Source organism: Symphalangus syndactylus, chromosome 13 (genome assembly GCF_028878055.3).
Source record: "Symphalangus syndactylus isolate Jambi chromosome 13, NHGRI_mSymSyn1-v2.1_pri, whole genome shotgun sequence".
Lineage (NCBI taxonomy): Eukaryota > Metazoa > Chordata > Mammalia > Primates > Hylobatidae > Symphalangus > Symphalangus syndactylus.
The window spans coordinates 112,437,417-112,453,741 of NC_072435.2; the positions used below are offsets into that span (position 1 = coordinate 112,437,417).

The 16,325-nt window shown below is 48.1% G+C and overlaps 1 protein-coding gene across 11 annotated transcripts in view; it reads left to right on the forward strand.

The window, feature by feature from the left end:
- The first annotated feature begins 64 nt into the window (after positions 1-64).
- RNFT2 (ring finger protein, transmembrane 2) overlaps positions 65-16,325 on the forward strand; it is a 137,480-nt gene continuing 121,219 nt past the window's right edge. For 7 of the 11 annotated variants that reach the window (XR_010114956.1, XM_063614569.1, XM_063614571.1 and 4 more), the window contains exons 1-5: positions 109-184; positions 2,172-2,348; positions 2,863-2,921; positions 11,187-11,653; positions 15,230-15,306. Coding sequence is in view for 9 of the 11 variants with exons in the window: in XM_063614569.1 (XP_063470639.1) it covers positions 2,325-2,348; positions 2,863-2,921; positions 11,187-11,653; positions 15,230-15,306 (627 nt within the window). In the remaining 2 variants the exon portion in view is untranslated. Of the gene's footprint in view, positions 441-2,171; positions 2,349-2,862; positions 2,922-11,186; positions 11,654-15,229; positions 15,307-16,325 lie in introns of all 11 variants that reach the window. The other 4 variants (XR_010114957.1, XM_063614566.1, XM_063614565.1 and 1 more) reach the window with 4 other exon arrangements.

Consider the following 16,325-nt stretch of genomic DNA (forward strand, 5'->3'; position numbering starts at 1 on the left):
GGGCAATGGCGTGAGTGCGGCGGGCGTAGCTGTGCCTGGGTTCTACCGCCAGACCCGGCGACGCGGAGAAACCACCCAATAGGAGGCCGGAAGCATCGGAAGTCACATGCTGCCCAGGCTGCGCGGGTGATTGGCTTGGCTGGACCTGAATGATGCGGCTGTGATTGCTGAATTGTCTGGGCAGGTAAAAAGAGAACGCGATTTTTTTTTTCTTTTCTCCCAACATGGTCTGTGTAGTCTCCTGCCCTTGCAGTCCCAGAGCTTTTTGCGCTGTGTGTTGGTTGCAGAGATGAAAAGCGCTCGCGACGTTGTGCCCGAAGTGCACCTGCCGGCTTCCAGTCCAAGTGATGCAGGCGATGCTCCGCTGAGTGCATTTCGATGCAGTCCTGTAACGGGCCCGGGGACGCAACTTGAACCATCGCAAGCATCGAAAAGTCTCGGTGCGGTCCTTCAAAGGGACATAGTGGGATGTACGGAGCAGAGGGTTGAAAGGCGTTTCATTCATTCAAATGCATCCCGCGTGCAAAAATGTATTCCAGAATTATGTACGGCCTACTTCCAACAAAGAATCCGAAGCCTCTTCCAATACAAGCATCCGAAAGTAGAGTTTTGAGCATTCGATTTAGGAGGCGGTGTTAAATGTGTGGATGAGAACTTTGGAATATAAATTTTATTTTCCCCCAAGGATTTGCAATGTGGGATAATGGAGGGAGGGGCGAGAGGGGGGATTAAGTGGAGATTGTAAATTCTTGAAAAATATTTATATAATGACCTTTTCTTTATATATGAAGATGCTGCTGCTAACCGGTTTGTTACCTAATTTTTCAAAAGAGAAAGGAGGCTTCACTGGCGGGTCGTTTCTAATCAGTGGCCCTAGTGACACCATTGCTGCCCACTCAAGAAGCCTGGTCAGGATTAGGAAGTCATCCAACAGCCAATAATAGTGCCCTGAACTGATAGTCAGACACCATCTTGACTGATATAGACACCCTATATCCACAATATTGGCTCTGCCTCCAGAGACAAGAAGATATTCACAGAGGCTAAACCTATTCATGGGAAGTAGATGGCCCTTATTGCCTTGCTAGGGTGAAAGTTGGGACAGGGAGCAAGGGATCTAGAAAAGGGGAACTGGGAGACCCATAGATGTTTTATTCATTGAGTAAATACTTGTTGAGCGCTACTCTGTGCCAGACAGTGTCCTGGATGCTGAGGCAGAGGGGTGAACCAAGTAGACGGGATCCCTACTTTCAGGAATGGCATTTATATTCTAATGGGGGGACAAATCATAAATAAATAAGGAAACATGAACAAATAAGTGCTATGAATAATATAAAACAGGGCAATATTATGGGGAGTCAGGAGAATGAGAAGAGAAGGCCTCTGGGAAGAGGTGACATTTGCCCTGCGGGACCAAGCCCTGCAACATTTAGAGGAGAAAGTATTCCAAGGGGAGGGCAAAGCAAATGCAAAGGCCCTGAGGCAGGGACACGCTGACACATTAGAGGAACAGAAGGGCCACTGTGGGTGGACAGGAGTGGGAAAAGGGAGAATGGGAGGAAATGCAGTTGGAAACAGATGATGCTACATCAGGAAGAACCCGTAGGCTATGGACAGAGTTCGGGTTTGATTCTGATTGCACTGGGCAGCCGTTGGAGGGTTTAAAACATATTTTCTGGCTTCCCCAATCAGGACTCTTAGTTTGACAATAGGATGAAATAAAATACATTAAGAATTTCAAAGAGGGCTGGGCACGGTGGCTTATGCCTGTAATCCCAGCACTTTTGGAGGCCAGGGCAGGCGGATCACTTGAGGTCAGAAGTTTGAGACCAGCCTGGCCAATATGGTGAAACCCCATCTCTACTAAAAATACAAAAACTAGGTGGGCGTGGTGTCGCATGCCTGTAAGCCTGTAATTTCAGCCACTCAGGAGGCTGAGGCAGGAGAATCGCTTGAACCTGGGAGGCAGAGGTTGCAGTGAGCCAAGATCGCACCACTCCGTCTTAAAAAAAAAAAAAAAAAGGAGTTTCAAGGGGGAATCACTGAGAGGCTACCCAGAGATACTGAGCAGATGGAATCATCTGCTTATAGCTACCAAGAATGTCCTAAGGCTTCTTAGCAGATTCAAGGTATCGCAGGGACTGCTCATCCAAGTGTTCTGTTCCATCCAGGTTTGGAGTCTCTGGCGAGCTCCCCTGACTGTGCATCCCTCTGGAGACAAAGAGGAGGGGGAGGCCTGTCCTCTCTGGGATCCAGTGATCACATCCCCCTGAGGAGTCCCGAATGCCTACCTCCAGCGTCGTCAACATGGAGTTCTGAAGTCCATGTGGCTCTTCACAGTGAATCAGGTGACACATCTCCAAGAGAATTTGCATCTCTATTACTACTTGATTAAATGTGAGAGCTGGAAGGAAGTTTTGGTTTGACCACTCCACCCCACCCATGTAACACATGGGGAATCTGAAGCCACAGACAGGTTGCTGATTTGTCTAGGGTCACAGCAAGTTAGCGGCAGCATCAACCCAGAATCCATGTCTCCTGTCAGTCCGCTGCCCACTTCACTTCATCCAGCACCTCTTGGCTGCACAGTTTACTGCGTTATCCTCTCACTTGAGGACTTCCTCCACCTCTGAGTCTCATCGTCCTCCTCTGTGAAATGGGGTGATAGCTTTCCTCATGGGATAGAATGTCACATTGAGGATGGAATGGCATGAAAGATTGAAACACACTTTGGAAAATGCCAGAGAGCACTAGGGGTCTAAGATACGACTAGTGCAGGTTTGCAGTTTACAATTACCTTGGCAATCTGACAGGCAGTGGGAGTGTTGGGAGACTCTGGCTCACCCATGTGTTGGGTTTTAGGTGTTAAGGAAGATGCAGAGACGCCACAGCAGCAACACGGATAACATTCCACCTGAAAGGTAGGCATCCCTGCTTCCGTTCCATCTGAGGGCTCTGGGCTTCGGGTGGTGAGGGGCAACCTGAAACTGGATTGAACAATGCCTCCCACTCAGCGTTAGTTGTTAGAATCACAGTGATGGCCTCATACTAAATATTCAATGCATGATAGGCTGCTCTTTCTTTTATGCTAAATTTCAAAGTCTTGTGTGATAGGTGAGCCACCTGACTCATTGTATCAATGAATGTACCTGTGGAATTTTGATTTGTAGAGATGTCTTAGTCCATACAGGCTGCTATCATAAAAATATCAAAGAATGGGTGGTTTAAACAACAAATGTTTATCTCTCACAGTGCTGGAGGCTAGGAAGTCCAAAATGAAAGCTCCAGCATATTCAGTGTCTGCGAAAGGCCCACTTTCTGGTTCACTGATGGCCATTCTCTTGCTATGTCCTAATGTGGTGAAGGGAAAGGGATCTGTCTGGGTCTCCTTTTTAAGGGCACTAATCCCATTCATGAAGAGCCCATCTCATCACCTAATCATTCCCAAAGGCCCACCTTCCAGTACTATCACATTACAGGTTAGGTTTCTTTTTTGAGAGAGGGTCTTGCTCTGTTACCCAGGCTGGAGTGCAGTGGTGATCATGGCTCACTATAGCCTCTAAATCCTAGGCTCATGTTGGTGGGCTCTGGGGTATCGAGATGGTCTTTTTTTTTCTTTTTTTTTTTGAGATAGGATCTCCCTCTGTTGCCTAGGCTAGAATGCAGTGGCATGATCTTGGCTCACTGCAGCCTCGACCTCTTAGGCTCAAGCGATCCTCCTACCTCTCAGCCTTCCGAGTAGCTGGGACTAAAGGCATGCACCGCCATGCCTGGCTAATTTTTGTCTTTGTCGAGACAGGGTTTTGTTACGTTTCCCAGGCTGGTCTCAAACTCCCGGGCTCAAGCGATCTGCCCGCCTTGGCAGCCCAAGCTCTTGCTTGCTGGGATTATAAGCGTGAGCCACCACGCCCAGCCTCAAGGTGCTCTTTAGTTTGGTGTCTGGCCCTGGATGATTTAGGACAGGAGAAATATTGGCTGCATGTGTAAAACTTAGATGAAAGAAGGGCCATGCAATGACTCACTCCTGTAATCCCAACACTTTGGGAGACCAAGGTGGGAGGATAACCTGAGTCCAGGAGTTGGAGACCAGCCTAGGTGACGTGGGGAGATCCTGTCTCTACAAAAAAACTTTAAAACTAGCCAGGTATGGTGGTGCATACATATAGTCTCAGCACTTTGGGAAGCCAAGGTGAGAGGATTGCTTGAGCCCAGAAGTTTGAGATCAGCCTGGGCAAAATAGGGAGACCCTATCTCTACAAAAAAATAAAAACTTACCCAGCATGGTGGCATACATCTGTGGTCCTAGTTATTCAGGAGGCAGAGGTGGGAGGATTGCTTGAGCCCAGGAGGTGGAGGTTGCAGTGAGCTATGATTGCACCACTGCATTCCAACCTGGGCAACAGAGTGAGACCCGGTCTCAAAAAAACAAAAACAAAAAAAAGGTTAAATGAAGCAGTGGTTGGGGTTGTGGGCTCTGGATCACAAGGACGTGTAAATAACTTTGGCCATTAGTTTGCCCCTGTGATTAATAGATACCAGGTAGAATATTAAAAAATAAATAAATAAATAAAACAGTTAAAAAACACTCATGAGCTAGATTTTTTTTTCACTTTTTTTTTTTTTTTTTTTGAGATGGAGTCTTGCTCTGTCACTGAGGCTGGAGTGCAGTAGCACAATCTCAGCTCACTACAACTTCTGCCTCCCGGGTTCAAGCTACTCTCATGCCTCAGCCTCCCGAGTAGTTGGGACCATAGGCCTGCGCCACCACGTTTGGCTAATTTTTTTGTATTTTAGTAGAGATGGGGTTTCACTATGTTGGCTAAGCTGATCTCGAACTCCTGAGCTTGGGCAGTCTGCCCACCTCAGCTTCCCAAAGGGCTGGGATTACAGGCATGAGCCACTGTACCCAGCCTAGAATTTATATCTATTGAAACCCAAGAGGGAACACACCTGGGGGCCTGTTCTCAGGTTGGGACAGCCTCCAGCCCCAGAAGCCCCGTGCTAGCACATACATCCAAGGGGCGGGCAGCCAAGCCTTCCCTTCCTCACATCCCATTCCCCCTGTGACTCCGGGGTTGGCTACAGAATCACAAATGGTATCCCCCAGTCCCAGCACAGGGACTGAGTTTTGTATGGTGCCTGCCTATTCTGCAGGGAAGAACACGGGGCTCAGCCAAACCCCAGCTCAGCCACTTCCCACCTGTGGTGACTTTGGTACATGACTTCACCCCTAGGTCTCAGCTTCTCCATCCAAAAATGGCAGGTAACAGAACTCAAGAGTTGCTTATGGGCCGGGCATGGTGGCTTATGCCTATAATCCCAGCACTTTGGGAGGCTAAGGCAGGCTGATCACCTGAGATTAGGAGTTTGAGACCAGCCTGGCCAACATGGTGAAACCCTGTCTCTACTAAAAATACAAAAATTAGCCGGTGTGGTGGCAGATGCCTGTAGTCCCAGCTACCCAGGAGGCTGAGGAAGGAGAACCACTTGAACCTTGGAGGTGGAGGCTGCAACGAGCAGAGATCATGCCACTGCACTCTAGCCTGGGTGACAGAGTGAGACTCCATCTCAAAAAAAAAAAAAAAAGAGTTGTTTATGGATGAAGGAGTAAGTGTGAAGATGCAGAAACAGCATCCAGCTTGTAATAAGCCTGCCTGTTGGAACCTTTTCCGCCTCTAAAGACAACATTGTCATCTGCTCTCAAGTGAACCATGAGATCTCTTGGGGGCAGAGACCACAGCAGGAAACTCAAACCGTGTATTGAGTGCTTATGCTGTGCCAACCGCCACATTAGCCCAGTGAGAGCACCCATTTTACAAATGCAGAAGCTGAGGTTCAGAGAGGGGAAGGAAATTACCTAAAGTCACACAGCCAGGAATTAGCAGGGCTAAGATTTGGGCCCCCATCCATGTGTCCCCCAGCACCTGTGCTTTGAGATAGCACATTTTGGCTGCCTACTGTCTGAGCAGAACCACTTCTCCTCCTGGGTTGCCTCAAGCTCTGGCACTTAAGTGGTTAAGTTGGAAGCACAGCCTCTGTCCCTCTAAGGAATATTCTTTCCCAGTCAGGCTGAAATCTCGGCTGGATGCAGCGGAGAGGCCCGGGGAAGGGAGGCCAGCTATAAAAAGCCCCTTGGTGGGTTGAGTCTTCCCTGGTTGTACTGGAGGCCCCTGAGCCCAGTGAACTCAGAGTGCTGGAAAGCTCAAGGGGGACGGGATGGCTTTCTAGGGCCCCTTGGGTGGCCACGGAGAGAGAGTGGCCTCCTCATGGGCCAACATGGGTACCTGCCAGGACTCTTGCTTTCTGAGCTGAGCCCTTTGAAGTGCAGAAAAAGCTCAAGGCCCCTTGAGGATCATAGCCATGGTGTTTGCTGTTGTTGTCATTATTAATATTATCATTATTACTATCCAGAGCCCAGTGGAGAAGGAGCGCATATTTCCTGGGCTTTTGGAGCCAGCAGGGATGGGGCTTGGTGAGGGAGGGAATCCAGTCATGAGTTTCCTCCATTGCACCAGATTTTTTTTTTTTTTTTTTGAGATAGAGTCTCACTGTGTTGCCCAGGCTGGAGTGCAGTGGCACAATCTCAGCTCACTGCAACCTCTGCCTCCCAGGTTCAAGCGATTCTCCTGCCGTAGCCTCCTGAGTAGCTAGGATTACAGGCGTGCACTACCATGCCCGGCTAATTTTTGTATTTTTAGTAGAGAGGGGTTTTTGCCATATTGGCCAGACTAGTCTCAAACTCCTGGCCTCAAGTGATTCACCCACCTCAGCCTCCTGAAGTGCTGGGATTACAAGTGTGCGCCACCACACCCAGCCTGCTTCGAACTCCTGACCTCAAGTGATCTGCCCACCTTGGCCTCCCAGAATGCTGGAATTACAGGCATGAGCCACCGCACCTGGCCTCACCAGGTTTTCAGTAACATACCTGCAGGCCCAGTTCGTGCAGCCAGGGAAACCACCGTGTCCCCCTGCTGTGTGTCACAGGTGTTCTGCAAGATGTTAAATGGTTTTTCATGGATAGAAAGAACTCTGTGGTCAAATAAGTTTGGGGATCACTGGGCTTAAGCAAAGTCCATTTTTTCACTTGCAGGCCTTCTCAGAGCGTTTAGTATGCCTGTTCATGCATTCTTTCAAACACTTTTTATTGAGCATGTTCCGAGTGCCAGGTGCATTGTGCAGGGTGGTAAAGACACAGTGAGGAGCAAGGTTATGGTCTTTGACCTTGTGGAGTGGAGCTCTGTCCAAAGCTATGGTTTGCAGCACTGACCACACATTAGAATCACTGTAGTGGGGGGCGGTGGGGAATGGTGGCATGCTTGTAATCCCAGCACTTTGGGAGGCCAAGGTGGGTGGATCACTTGAGCTCAGGAGTTCGAGACCAGCCTGGCCAACATGGTGAAAACCCATCTCCACAGAAAATACAAAAATTAGCCAGGCGTAGTGGCGCACAGCTGTAATCCCAACTACTCGGGAGGCTGAGGCAGGAGAATCACTTGAGCCCGGGAGGCAGAGGTTGCAGTGAGCCAAGATCACGCCACCGCACTCTAGCCTGGGTGACAGAGGGAGACCCTGCTCAAAAAAAAACAAGAATCACTGAGGGGACTCTGAGTAACTTCAGATGCTGGAGCCCACCCACAAAGATTTTGATTCAATTGGTCTCCAGTGGGGTCGGGGCACCTGTCTTTTTCAAAAGTTCCCCCAAGTGATTATAATATATGGCCAGGGTTGAGAGCCACAGGTCTCAAGGGAAAGATGAGGAATAAAATGACAACTGTGATCAATCCTATACAGGTGACATGAGGGTGCAGTGAGAACAAGGAGCAGGGGACTGTCATTGTCTGGGAAAGGGTGAAGCTTCAATCCAGGAAGGGAGATTTTAGCTGAAATCTGACAGATGAGCATGCGTTACCTAGTTGGGATGGGGTATGGGTAGGGGAGACATCCCGGTGAAGGTGACAGCCTGTAGTAGAAAGCCCTTGAACGATGAGAAAGGGGCACATGATAAGATTGGAGTTTGGGGCCAAATAATCCAGGGCGCCTGGGAACTTCATCTCTCTGAGCCTCAGTTTCTTTGTCAGTAAGGAACATGATATTTGGGAATGATATTTGTACCTATCTAGAGGGTTCCTCTGAGACCATGGAAAGGAACACAGAATGGGAAGCCCTGGGAGGGCTTTTAGTGGGATCGTGAAATAATCAAATACAGTCGGCCCTCCATATTCATGGGGGAATTGTTTCCAAGACCCCATGGATACGAGAATATGCAGCTGCTCAAGTCCCTTGTATAAAATGGCTAGGACGGTAGGCCCTTTGTATCTGTGGGTTTTGGTCCACGACCCAAGGTTGGTTGAATCCTTAAATATGGATACTGGACTGTACGTGTTTTATTATTATTTATTTATTTATTTACTTATTTATTGAGAATGCATCTCGCTCTGTCACCCAGGCTGGAGTGCAGTGGCATGACCTTAACTCACTGCAACCTCCACCTCCTGGGCTCAAGCCTCCCCTCAGCCTCCCCACTAGCTGGGACTACAGGTGCGTGCCACCATGACTGACTAATTTTTTAATTTTTTGTAGAGACAGGTTCTTGCTATATTGCCCAGGCTAGTCTTGAACTCCTGGGCTCAAGGGATCTGCCCACCTTGGCCTCCCAAAGTGCTGGGATTATAGGCGTGAGCCACCATGGTTGGTCTCTTATACATTTTAAAAAATATTTCCTGGAGCCAATTGCAGTGGCACACGCCTATAATCCCAGCTACTCAGGAGGCTGAGGTGGGAGGATCACTTGAGCCCAGGAGTTTGAGGCTCTAGGGAGCTATGATCACACTACTCCAGGCTGGGCAACAGAGTGAGACCTCCGTCTCACTCTGTGGATAACGGTCTCATATAATAGATGATATGAGATCAAGTGTGAAAACAGTGGAAAATTTCCACCAAAGCCTCCCTCCTGCTGCCATTTTGGACTGAATGACATCTGGCGTACATTTATTAAGCACCTACTGTGTGCCCTGGGTTGTGGGGTCCAGAGGATGAATGAAGCCCAGCCCATTTTCAGTAAGCTCATGGTACATCTGGAGTCTCTTAGTGGTCTGTGGAGGTGCCTGCAGGGTGAGAGAAGGAGGGAGTGGCTCTTTGTCCTCCTGCTCCCTAACACATGCACGTCAAGCACATCGGCTCCGCTTGCATCTGTGGTGTGGACTGAGTTTGCAATGCAGTGATTCCACTTGAAAAGAGGATGAACCCTCGGCTGGGCACGGTGGCTCATGCCTGTAATCCCAGCACTTTGGGAGGCCGAGGTGGGCAGATCACCTGAGGTCAGGAGTTCAATACCAGCCCGGCCAACGTGGTGAAACCCCATCTTTCTAACAATACAAAAATTAGCCACGCATGATGGCAGGTGCCTGTAGTCCCAGCTACTCGGGAGGCTGAGGCAGGAGCATCGCTTTAACCTGGGAGGCGGAGGTTGCAGTGAGCTGAGATGGCGCCACTGCACTCCAGCCTGGGTGACAGAGCGAGGCTCTGTCTCAAAAGAAAAAAAAAGAAAGAAAAGAGGATGAACCCAAGAATAGAAAGATGGTATCCAGAACTTGGTGTTCATAGGAAACTGCACCCAATTCTGGGCTCTCCATTCCTGCAGGCCTAACTCCGGGCTCTCTGCTCCGCCAGCAGTGGCTGTGCAAGAGCCACAGAATCCTTTGCCTGATTCCAACCCAAGAAGCCCTTGCTTGGAACTAGAGAAAGCAATTTGGCCCTGCAGGTCTTCCATAGGTACTAGGGATAACAGTTCCCACGTATTGAGAACCTATTATTGCAAAACGTATTTTAAATTTAACACCCCCATCCCCAGGAATTCTATTCAGGAATAAAGGCCCATTTTTCAGGTGAGAAAGCTGAGTGCAGAGGTACAAGGCCCCTAGAACAGGTGGAGCTGGAGTTTGAATGTGGGCCTCCTAGCTAAGTCTTCTTCGCATTACTCTCTGCTGCCCACCCAATGTCAGCTGTGACCAAGGCTGGCCCCTCTGGGGAATTGGGGGCCATTGAACTTGAAGACTGCAGAGCCAGGGGTCTTTGGAATCCCGAGGTAATTCTAGAATCATAGAATTCTATGCTCCCTTTTCAAGGAAGTGTGCCGGTTACTAAAGTGGGCTCTAGAGAGAGTCGGCCTGGGTTCGAATCTCCCCTGCTCCATCCCTTACCAGCTCTGTGACTCTGGACAAGTTACTTTCTCTCTCTGAACCTCCATTTCTTTATCTGTAAAGCGGGAATATCAGTAGGACCTAATTCCAGGGTTGATGGGAGGATTTAGTAAGTTAATCAATGCAAAACACTCAGAAGACTATCTGACATGTAGTAGGTTTCAATAAAGGTTATGACCTATTGTTATTAATATTATTTATATTAGTTCCTAGGACTGCCGTAACAAAGTACCACATCCCGGGGGGCTTAAACAACAGAAATTTCTTTTAACAAATTCTGGAGGCTGCCAGGCTGAGATCAGGGTATCAGCAGGGTTGGCTCCTTCTGAGGCCTCTCTCCTTGGCTTGTGGACAGCCGTTTTCTCCCTGGGTCTTTACGTGGTCTACTCTCTGTACCTGTCTGTGTCCTGATCTCTTCCTCTTTTTTTTTTTTTTTTTTTTTTTCCCTTTTGAGACAGTCTCTCTGTCGCCTAGGCTAGAGTGCAGTGGTGAGATCTTGGCTCACTGCAGCCTCAACCTGCTGGGCTCAAGTGATCCTCCCACCTCAGCCTCCTGAGTAGCTGGGACTACAGGCGTGTGCCACCCTGCCTGGCTAATTTAGCCCTATTTGTTGTAAAGATGGGGTCTTCTATGTTGCCCAGGCTGGTTTTGAACAACTGGGCTCAAGTGATCTTCCCACCTCTGACTCCCAAAGTGCAGGGATTACAGGCATGAGCCACTGCATCAGCCCTAACCTCTTCTTATAGGGACCGCAGTCACACTGGTTTGGGACCCACTCCAATGACCATTTTAACTTCATTGCCTCATACAGACCCTATCTTTAAACAGGGTCACATTCTGAGGTCCTGGGAGGAAGGACTTCATGTGAATTTGAGGGGAACACAGCTCAACTCATAACATCATTGATATTATTGGTCCCCATAGTCCTCTGGAGTAAGGCCTTTCCATCTGCCTGACTTCCTGGGCTTTCTCTCCCCTTGGCACCAGAAACCGCAGCCAGGCGCTCAGCTCCGAGGCAAGTGTGGATGAAGGTGGCGTCTTTGAGAGTCTGAAGGCAGAGGCGGCCTCCCCACCAGCGCTCTTCCCGGGCTTATCAGGCAGCCTCCCCACCAGCTCATTCCCCTCCAGCCTGGTGCTGGGCTCCTCGGCTGGCGGCGGAGACGTGTTCATCCAGATGCCCACGTCCAGGGAGGAAGGAGGGGGCCGGGGCGAGGGGGGCGCCTATCACCACCGCCAGCCCCATCACCACTTCCACCATGGCGGCCACCGCGGGGGCTCCCTGCTGCAGCACGTGGGTGGGGACCACCGGGGGCACTCGGAGGAGGGAGGCGACGAGCAGCCTGGGACGCCCGCCCCCGCCCTGTCTGAGCTGAAGGCTGTGATCTGCTGGCTCCAGAAAGGACTCCCCTTCATCCTGATCCTCCTGGCCAAACTGTGCTTCCAGCATAAGCTCGGTGAGTTCTGCTGGCATGGGTGTCCTAGCTATGGGCTTCACACGCAGGCTGCCTGCAGCCGGTGGGACGGGGGCTCCTCCTCTGAAGCCCAGGGAGAGGCAGCAGAGACCAACGTGGGCTTCAGGGTGTGGGATTCTGAGTCAGACCTGGGTTCAAATCCTGGCCGACTAGCTGTGTGACTTCAAGTCACTTGGCTTCGCTGAGCCTCAGTTTCCTCATCTGTCTATTGGGAGTTATGATAGAAACTTCCTCGCTGGTTGGCTGGTGTAAAGGAGTGCTGTGTAATAACTCAGACTGCTGGAGTCTGCACCCTAGCTCTGTCCCCTCCTAGTTGTGTGATGCTAGGTGCATTATTTAACCTCTCTGTGCCTCAGTTTCCTCAACTATAAAGTGGGGGTATGATTTTATATTCTTCATGGGATCACAGTGATGTTAAATTTGAGTTAATATGTGTAAAGCACATTATTATTTTTACTATATGTGTGTGTGTGTGTGTGTGTGTGTATAATATATATTTTTTTTCTTTTTCTTTTTTTTTTTTTTTTGAGAGAGGGTCTTGCTCTTTCACCCAGGCTGGAGTGCAGTGGTGCAGGTCTCAGCTCACTGCAACCTTCGCTTACTGTAACTTTTGCCTCCCAGGTTGGCAATCCTCCCACCTCAGCCTCCTGAGTAACTGGGACTAGAGGCGTGTGCCACCACACCCGGCTAAATTTTAAACTTTTTCATAGAGTCGAAGTCTCACTATATTACCCAGGCTGGTCTCAAATCCCTGGGCTCAAGCAATCCTCCCACCTAAACCTCCCAAATGCTGGGATTACAGGTATAAGCCACTGCCCCGGCCTACTATATTTGTTATCAACACACATTGAAATATTTAACATAGAGCCTGGCACACAGCAAGCGATGAATAAATACTACCTATTGTTATTATTAGGAAATAAGATAATGATTCATAAATTGCTCAGCCTCCTGACACATACTCAACAGTCAATAATTGGCCTCTAGTATACTGTTTTTTGTTTGTTTGTTTTGACATGGAGTTTTGCTCTTGTTGCCCAGGCTGGAGAGCAATGGCACGACCTCTGCTCACTGCAACCTCCACCTCCTGGGTTCAAGCAATTCTCCTGCCTCAGCCTCCCAAGTGGCTGGGATTACAGGCAACCGCCACCACGCCCAGCTAATTTTTGTATTTTTTAGTAGGGACGGTGTTTCACCATGTTGGCCAGGTCTCAAACTCCTGACCTCAGGTGTTCCATCTGCCTCAGCCTCCCAAAGTGCTGGGATTACAGGCGTGAGCTACCGTGCCTGGCCTAGTATACTGTTATTGTTATTATTAATCTTACTTACTGTTTTTTTGTTTGTTTTTCTTTTTGTTTTTGAGGTGGAGTCTCACTCTGTCACCAGGCTGGAGTGCAGTGGCGCGATCTCAGCTCACTGCAAACCTCTACCCCCCGAGTTCAAGCGATTCCCAGCCCTAACCTCAAGTGATCCACCTGCCTTGGCCTCCCAAAGTGCTGGGATTACAGGCATGAGCCACCATGCCCGGCTTACTTATTAGATCATGGTGTTGCTGTGCCCTGGCGGGCTTATAGGCTGTTGTTTTAGTACTGCAGTAGGAGTGATGGTAAGAATTATCTTGCGGCCTACTACTTTCCATGAGAAAATATCGGTCAGGTGTGGTGGCTTATGCCTATAATCCCAACACTTTGCGAGGCCAAGGCAGGAGGATTGCTTGAGGCTGGGAGTTCGAGACCAGCCTGGGAAACATAGTGAGACCCTATCTCTACTAAAAAAAAAAAAAAGAGAGAGAGAGAGAAAGAGAGAGAGGAGATGAGACCATTCTTTATTTCTTATTTTCTTCTTTCTGATGAGTGCCAGCTCGCTCAGATTCCTCCACCTTCCTTGCTGGGGTGCTGCCCTATCAGCCCCACCCTTTCTATTCCTAGAAGTGAAAGCTGGCGTCTTCCCTATTACCCTGAATTCTGGCATCACAGCTAAGTTTTGTTTTGTGGCTATGGTCATTTTATTTTTCACTTGGCAGGTTTTTTTTGTTTTTCAATCTAGAGTACCAAAAGGATTACGGGGCTACTCATTCTTGTTTTATTGCTTATAGTGAAGAAATACAGCTTCTACAAAGTAGATCTGGAAAAATGTCTGGAGTACACATATGTATTAAAAGAGTAAGTGAGACCAGGCACAGTGGCTCACGCCTGTAATCCTGGCACTTTGGGAGGCCAAAGTGGGCGGATCACTTGAGGTCAGGAATTGGAGACCAGCCTGGCCAACATGGTGAAACCCCATCTCTACTAATAATTCAAAAATTAGCCAGGTGTGGTGGCACACACCTGTAGTCCCAGCTACTCGGGAGGCTGAGGCACAAGAATCACTTAAACCCAGGAGGTGGAGGTTGCAGTGAGCTGAGATCGCACCACTGCACTCCAGCCTGGGTGACAGAGTGAGATAGTGTCTCAATAAATAAATAAATAAATAAATAAGTAGTAAGTGCATTAGGTGAAAGAGGAATCCTGTCTACAAATAACAAAAAGTAGGACTCGAAAATCATTATTCGGGGAGAATTCCAAGATTGTAGCTTGGCAAACAGTGGCAATGAAATGACTGGTGGAAGAAAATTCAATTCCATTCTGCCATCTGCCTGGGTCATGTTTGTTAGCTGGGATTTTTTTTTCTCATTGAACATTAAACTTGAATTCCTTATGGCGTTGTAAGTTTTTTCTTTTTCTTTCTTTCTTTTTTTTTTGTTGAGACAGAGTCTTGTTCTGTTGCCCAGGCTGGAGTGCAGTGGTGTGATCTCAACTCACCACAGCCTCCCCATCCTGGGTTCAAGCAATTCTTGTGCCTCAGCCTCCTGGGTAGCTGTGACTACAGAAAGATGCCGCCATGTCTGGCTAATTTTTGTATTTTTACTAGAGATGTGATTTCACCATATTGGCCAGGCTGGTCTCAAACTCCTGGCCTCAAGTGATCTGCCCACCTCGGCCTCCCAAAGTGCTGGGATTACAAGTGTGAGCCACTGCATCCAGTGGTGAGTTTTTTCAATGTATGCTTTTATCACAAATTCTATCTGATTCTATCAATCAGATTCTTTTTAAAAGTGGAAATAATAAGAGGCATCATTTACTAACTGCTAGGGATTATGATCTAGAAGCTTTATCCCTCTGTGAGATGTAAGTAATGTTATTGTTCTGTCCATTTTACAGATGAGGAAACTGGGGCTTAGAGAGGTGCAGTGACTTGCCCAAGCTCAAACAGAGAGGAAGTGGCAGAGCTGGGAATTGAACCCAGCCCTTACCAGACTGCACAGCCCATCCCCTGATCCGGTGCTATAAAGTATCCCCACAGGGACCTAAATCCTGTCCCTAAGTTAGAACGGCTTGGAATTCCCAGAGATTTAGATGGCAGCCCAAATCCCCCAGAAGTGGGATTTTTTTTATTTTTCTCTCTCTTCTGTCAACTCTGAGGGGACCAGGGATGTGTCTTTTCCCCCATGTTGCTCAGCACCTGGGCTAGGCCTGATGAGTCTAAGTGGGTGACATCAGGCCCTTCTCTGTCCCACAGGCATCGCTGTGTGCATCGGGATGGCCAGCACCTTCGCCTATGCCAACTCTACGCTCCGAGAACAGGTCTCTCTGAAGGTGGGTCACTTTCCGACCTAGTCTCCTGTGGCTGCTGCAACAAATAGCCACAAGCCAGATGCAGTCTTCCTCCCAAGTCTCCAAAGTTCATTGTATCATTCTTATGCCTTTGCGTCCTCATAACTTAGCTCTCACATATCAGCGAGAACATACAATGTTTGGTTTTCCATTCCTGAGTTACATCACTTAGAATAATAGTTTCCAATCTCATCCAGGTCACTGCAAATGCTGTTAATTCATTCCTTTTTATGGCTGTGTAGTATTCCACCATATATATATATATACCACAATTCCACCATATATGTATACCACAATTTCTTTATACACCCCTTTATTGGTGGGCATTTGGGTTGGTTCCACAATTTTGCAATTGTGAATTGCACTGCTATAAACTTGCGTGTGCAAGTATCTTTTTTGAATAATGACTTCTTTTCCTCTGGGTAGATACCCAGTAGTGGGATTGCTGGATCAAATGGTAGTTCTACTTTTAGTTCTTTAAAGAATCTCCACATGGTTTTCCATAGCAGTTGTACTAGTTTACATTCCCACCAGCAGTGTAGAAGTGTTCCCTGTCCACCGCATTCACGCTAGCATCTATTGTTTTTTGATTTTTTGATTATGGCCATTCTTGCAGGAGTGAGGTGGTATCACATTGTGGTTTTGATTTGCATTTCCCTGATCATTAGCAATGTTAAGCATTTTTTCATATTTGTTGGCCATTTGTATATCTTCTTTTGAAAATTGTCTATTCATGTCCTTAGCCCACTTTTCGATGGAATTGTTTGTTTTTTTCTTACTGATTTGTTTGAGTTCGTTGTAGATTCTGGATATTAGTCCTTTGTCAGATGTACAGATTGTGAAGATTTTCTCCCACTCTGTGGGTTGTCTGTTTACTCTGCTGACTGTTCCTTTTGCCGTGCAAAAGCTCTTTAGTTTAATTAGGTCCCAACTATTTATCTTTGTTTTTATTGCATTTCCTTTTGGGTTCTTGGTCATGAAATCCTTGCCTAAGCCAATGT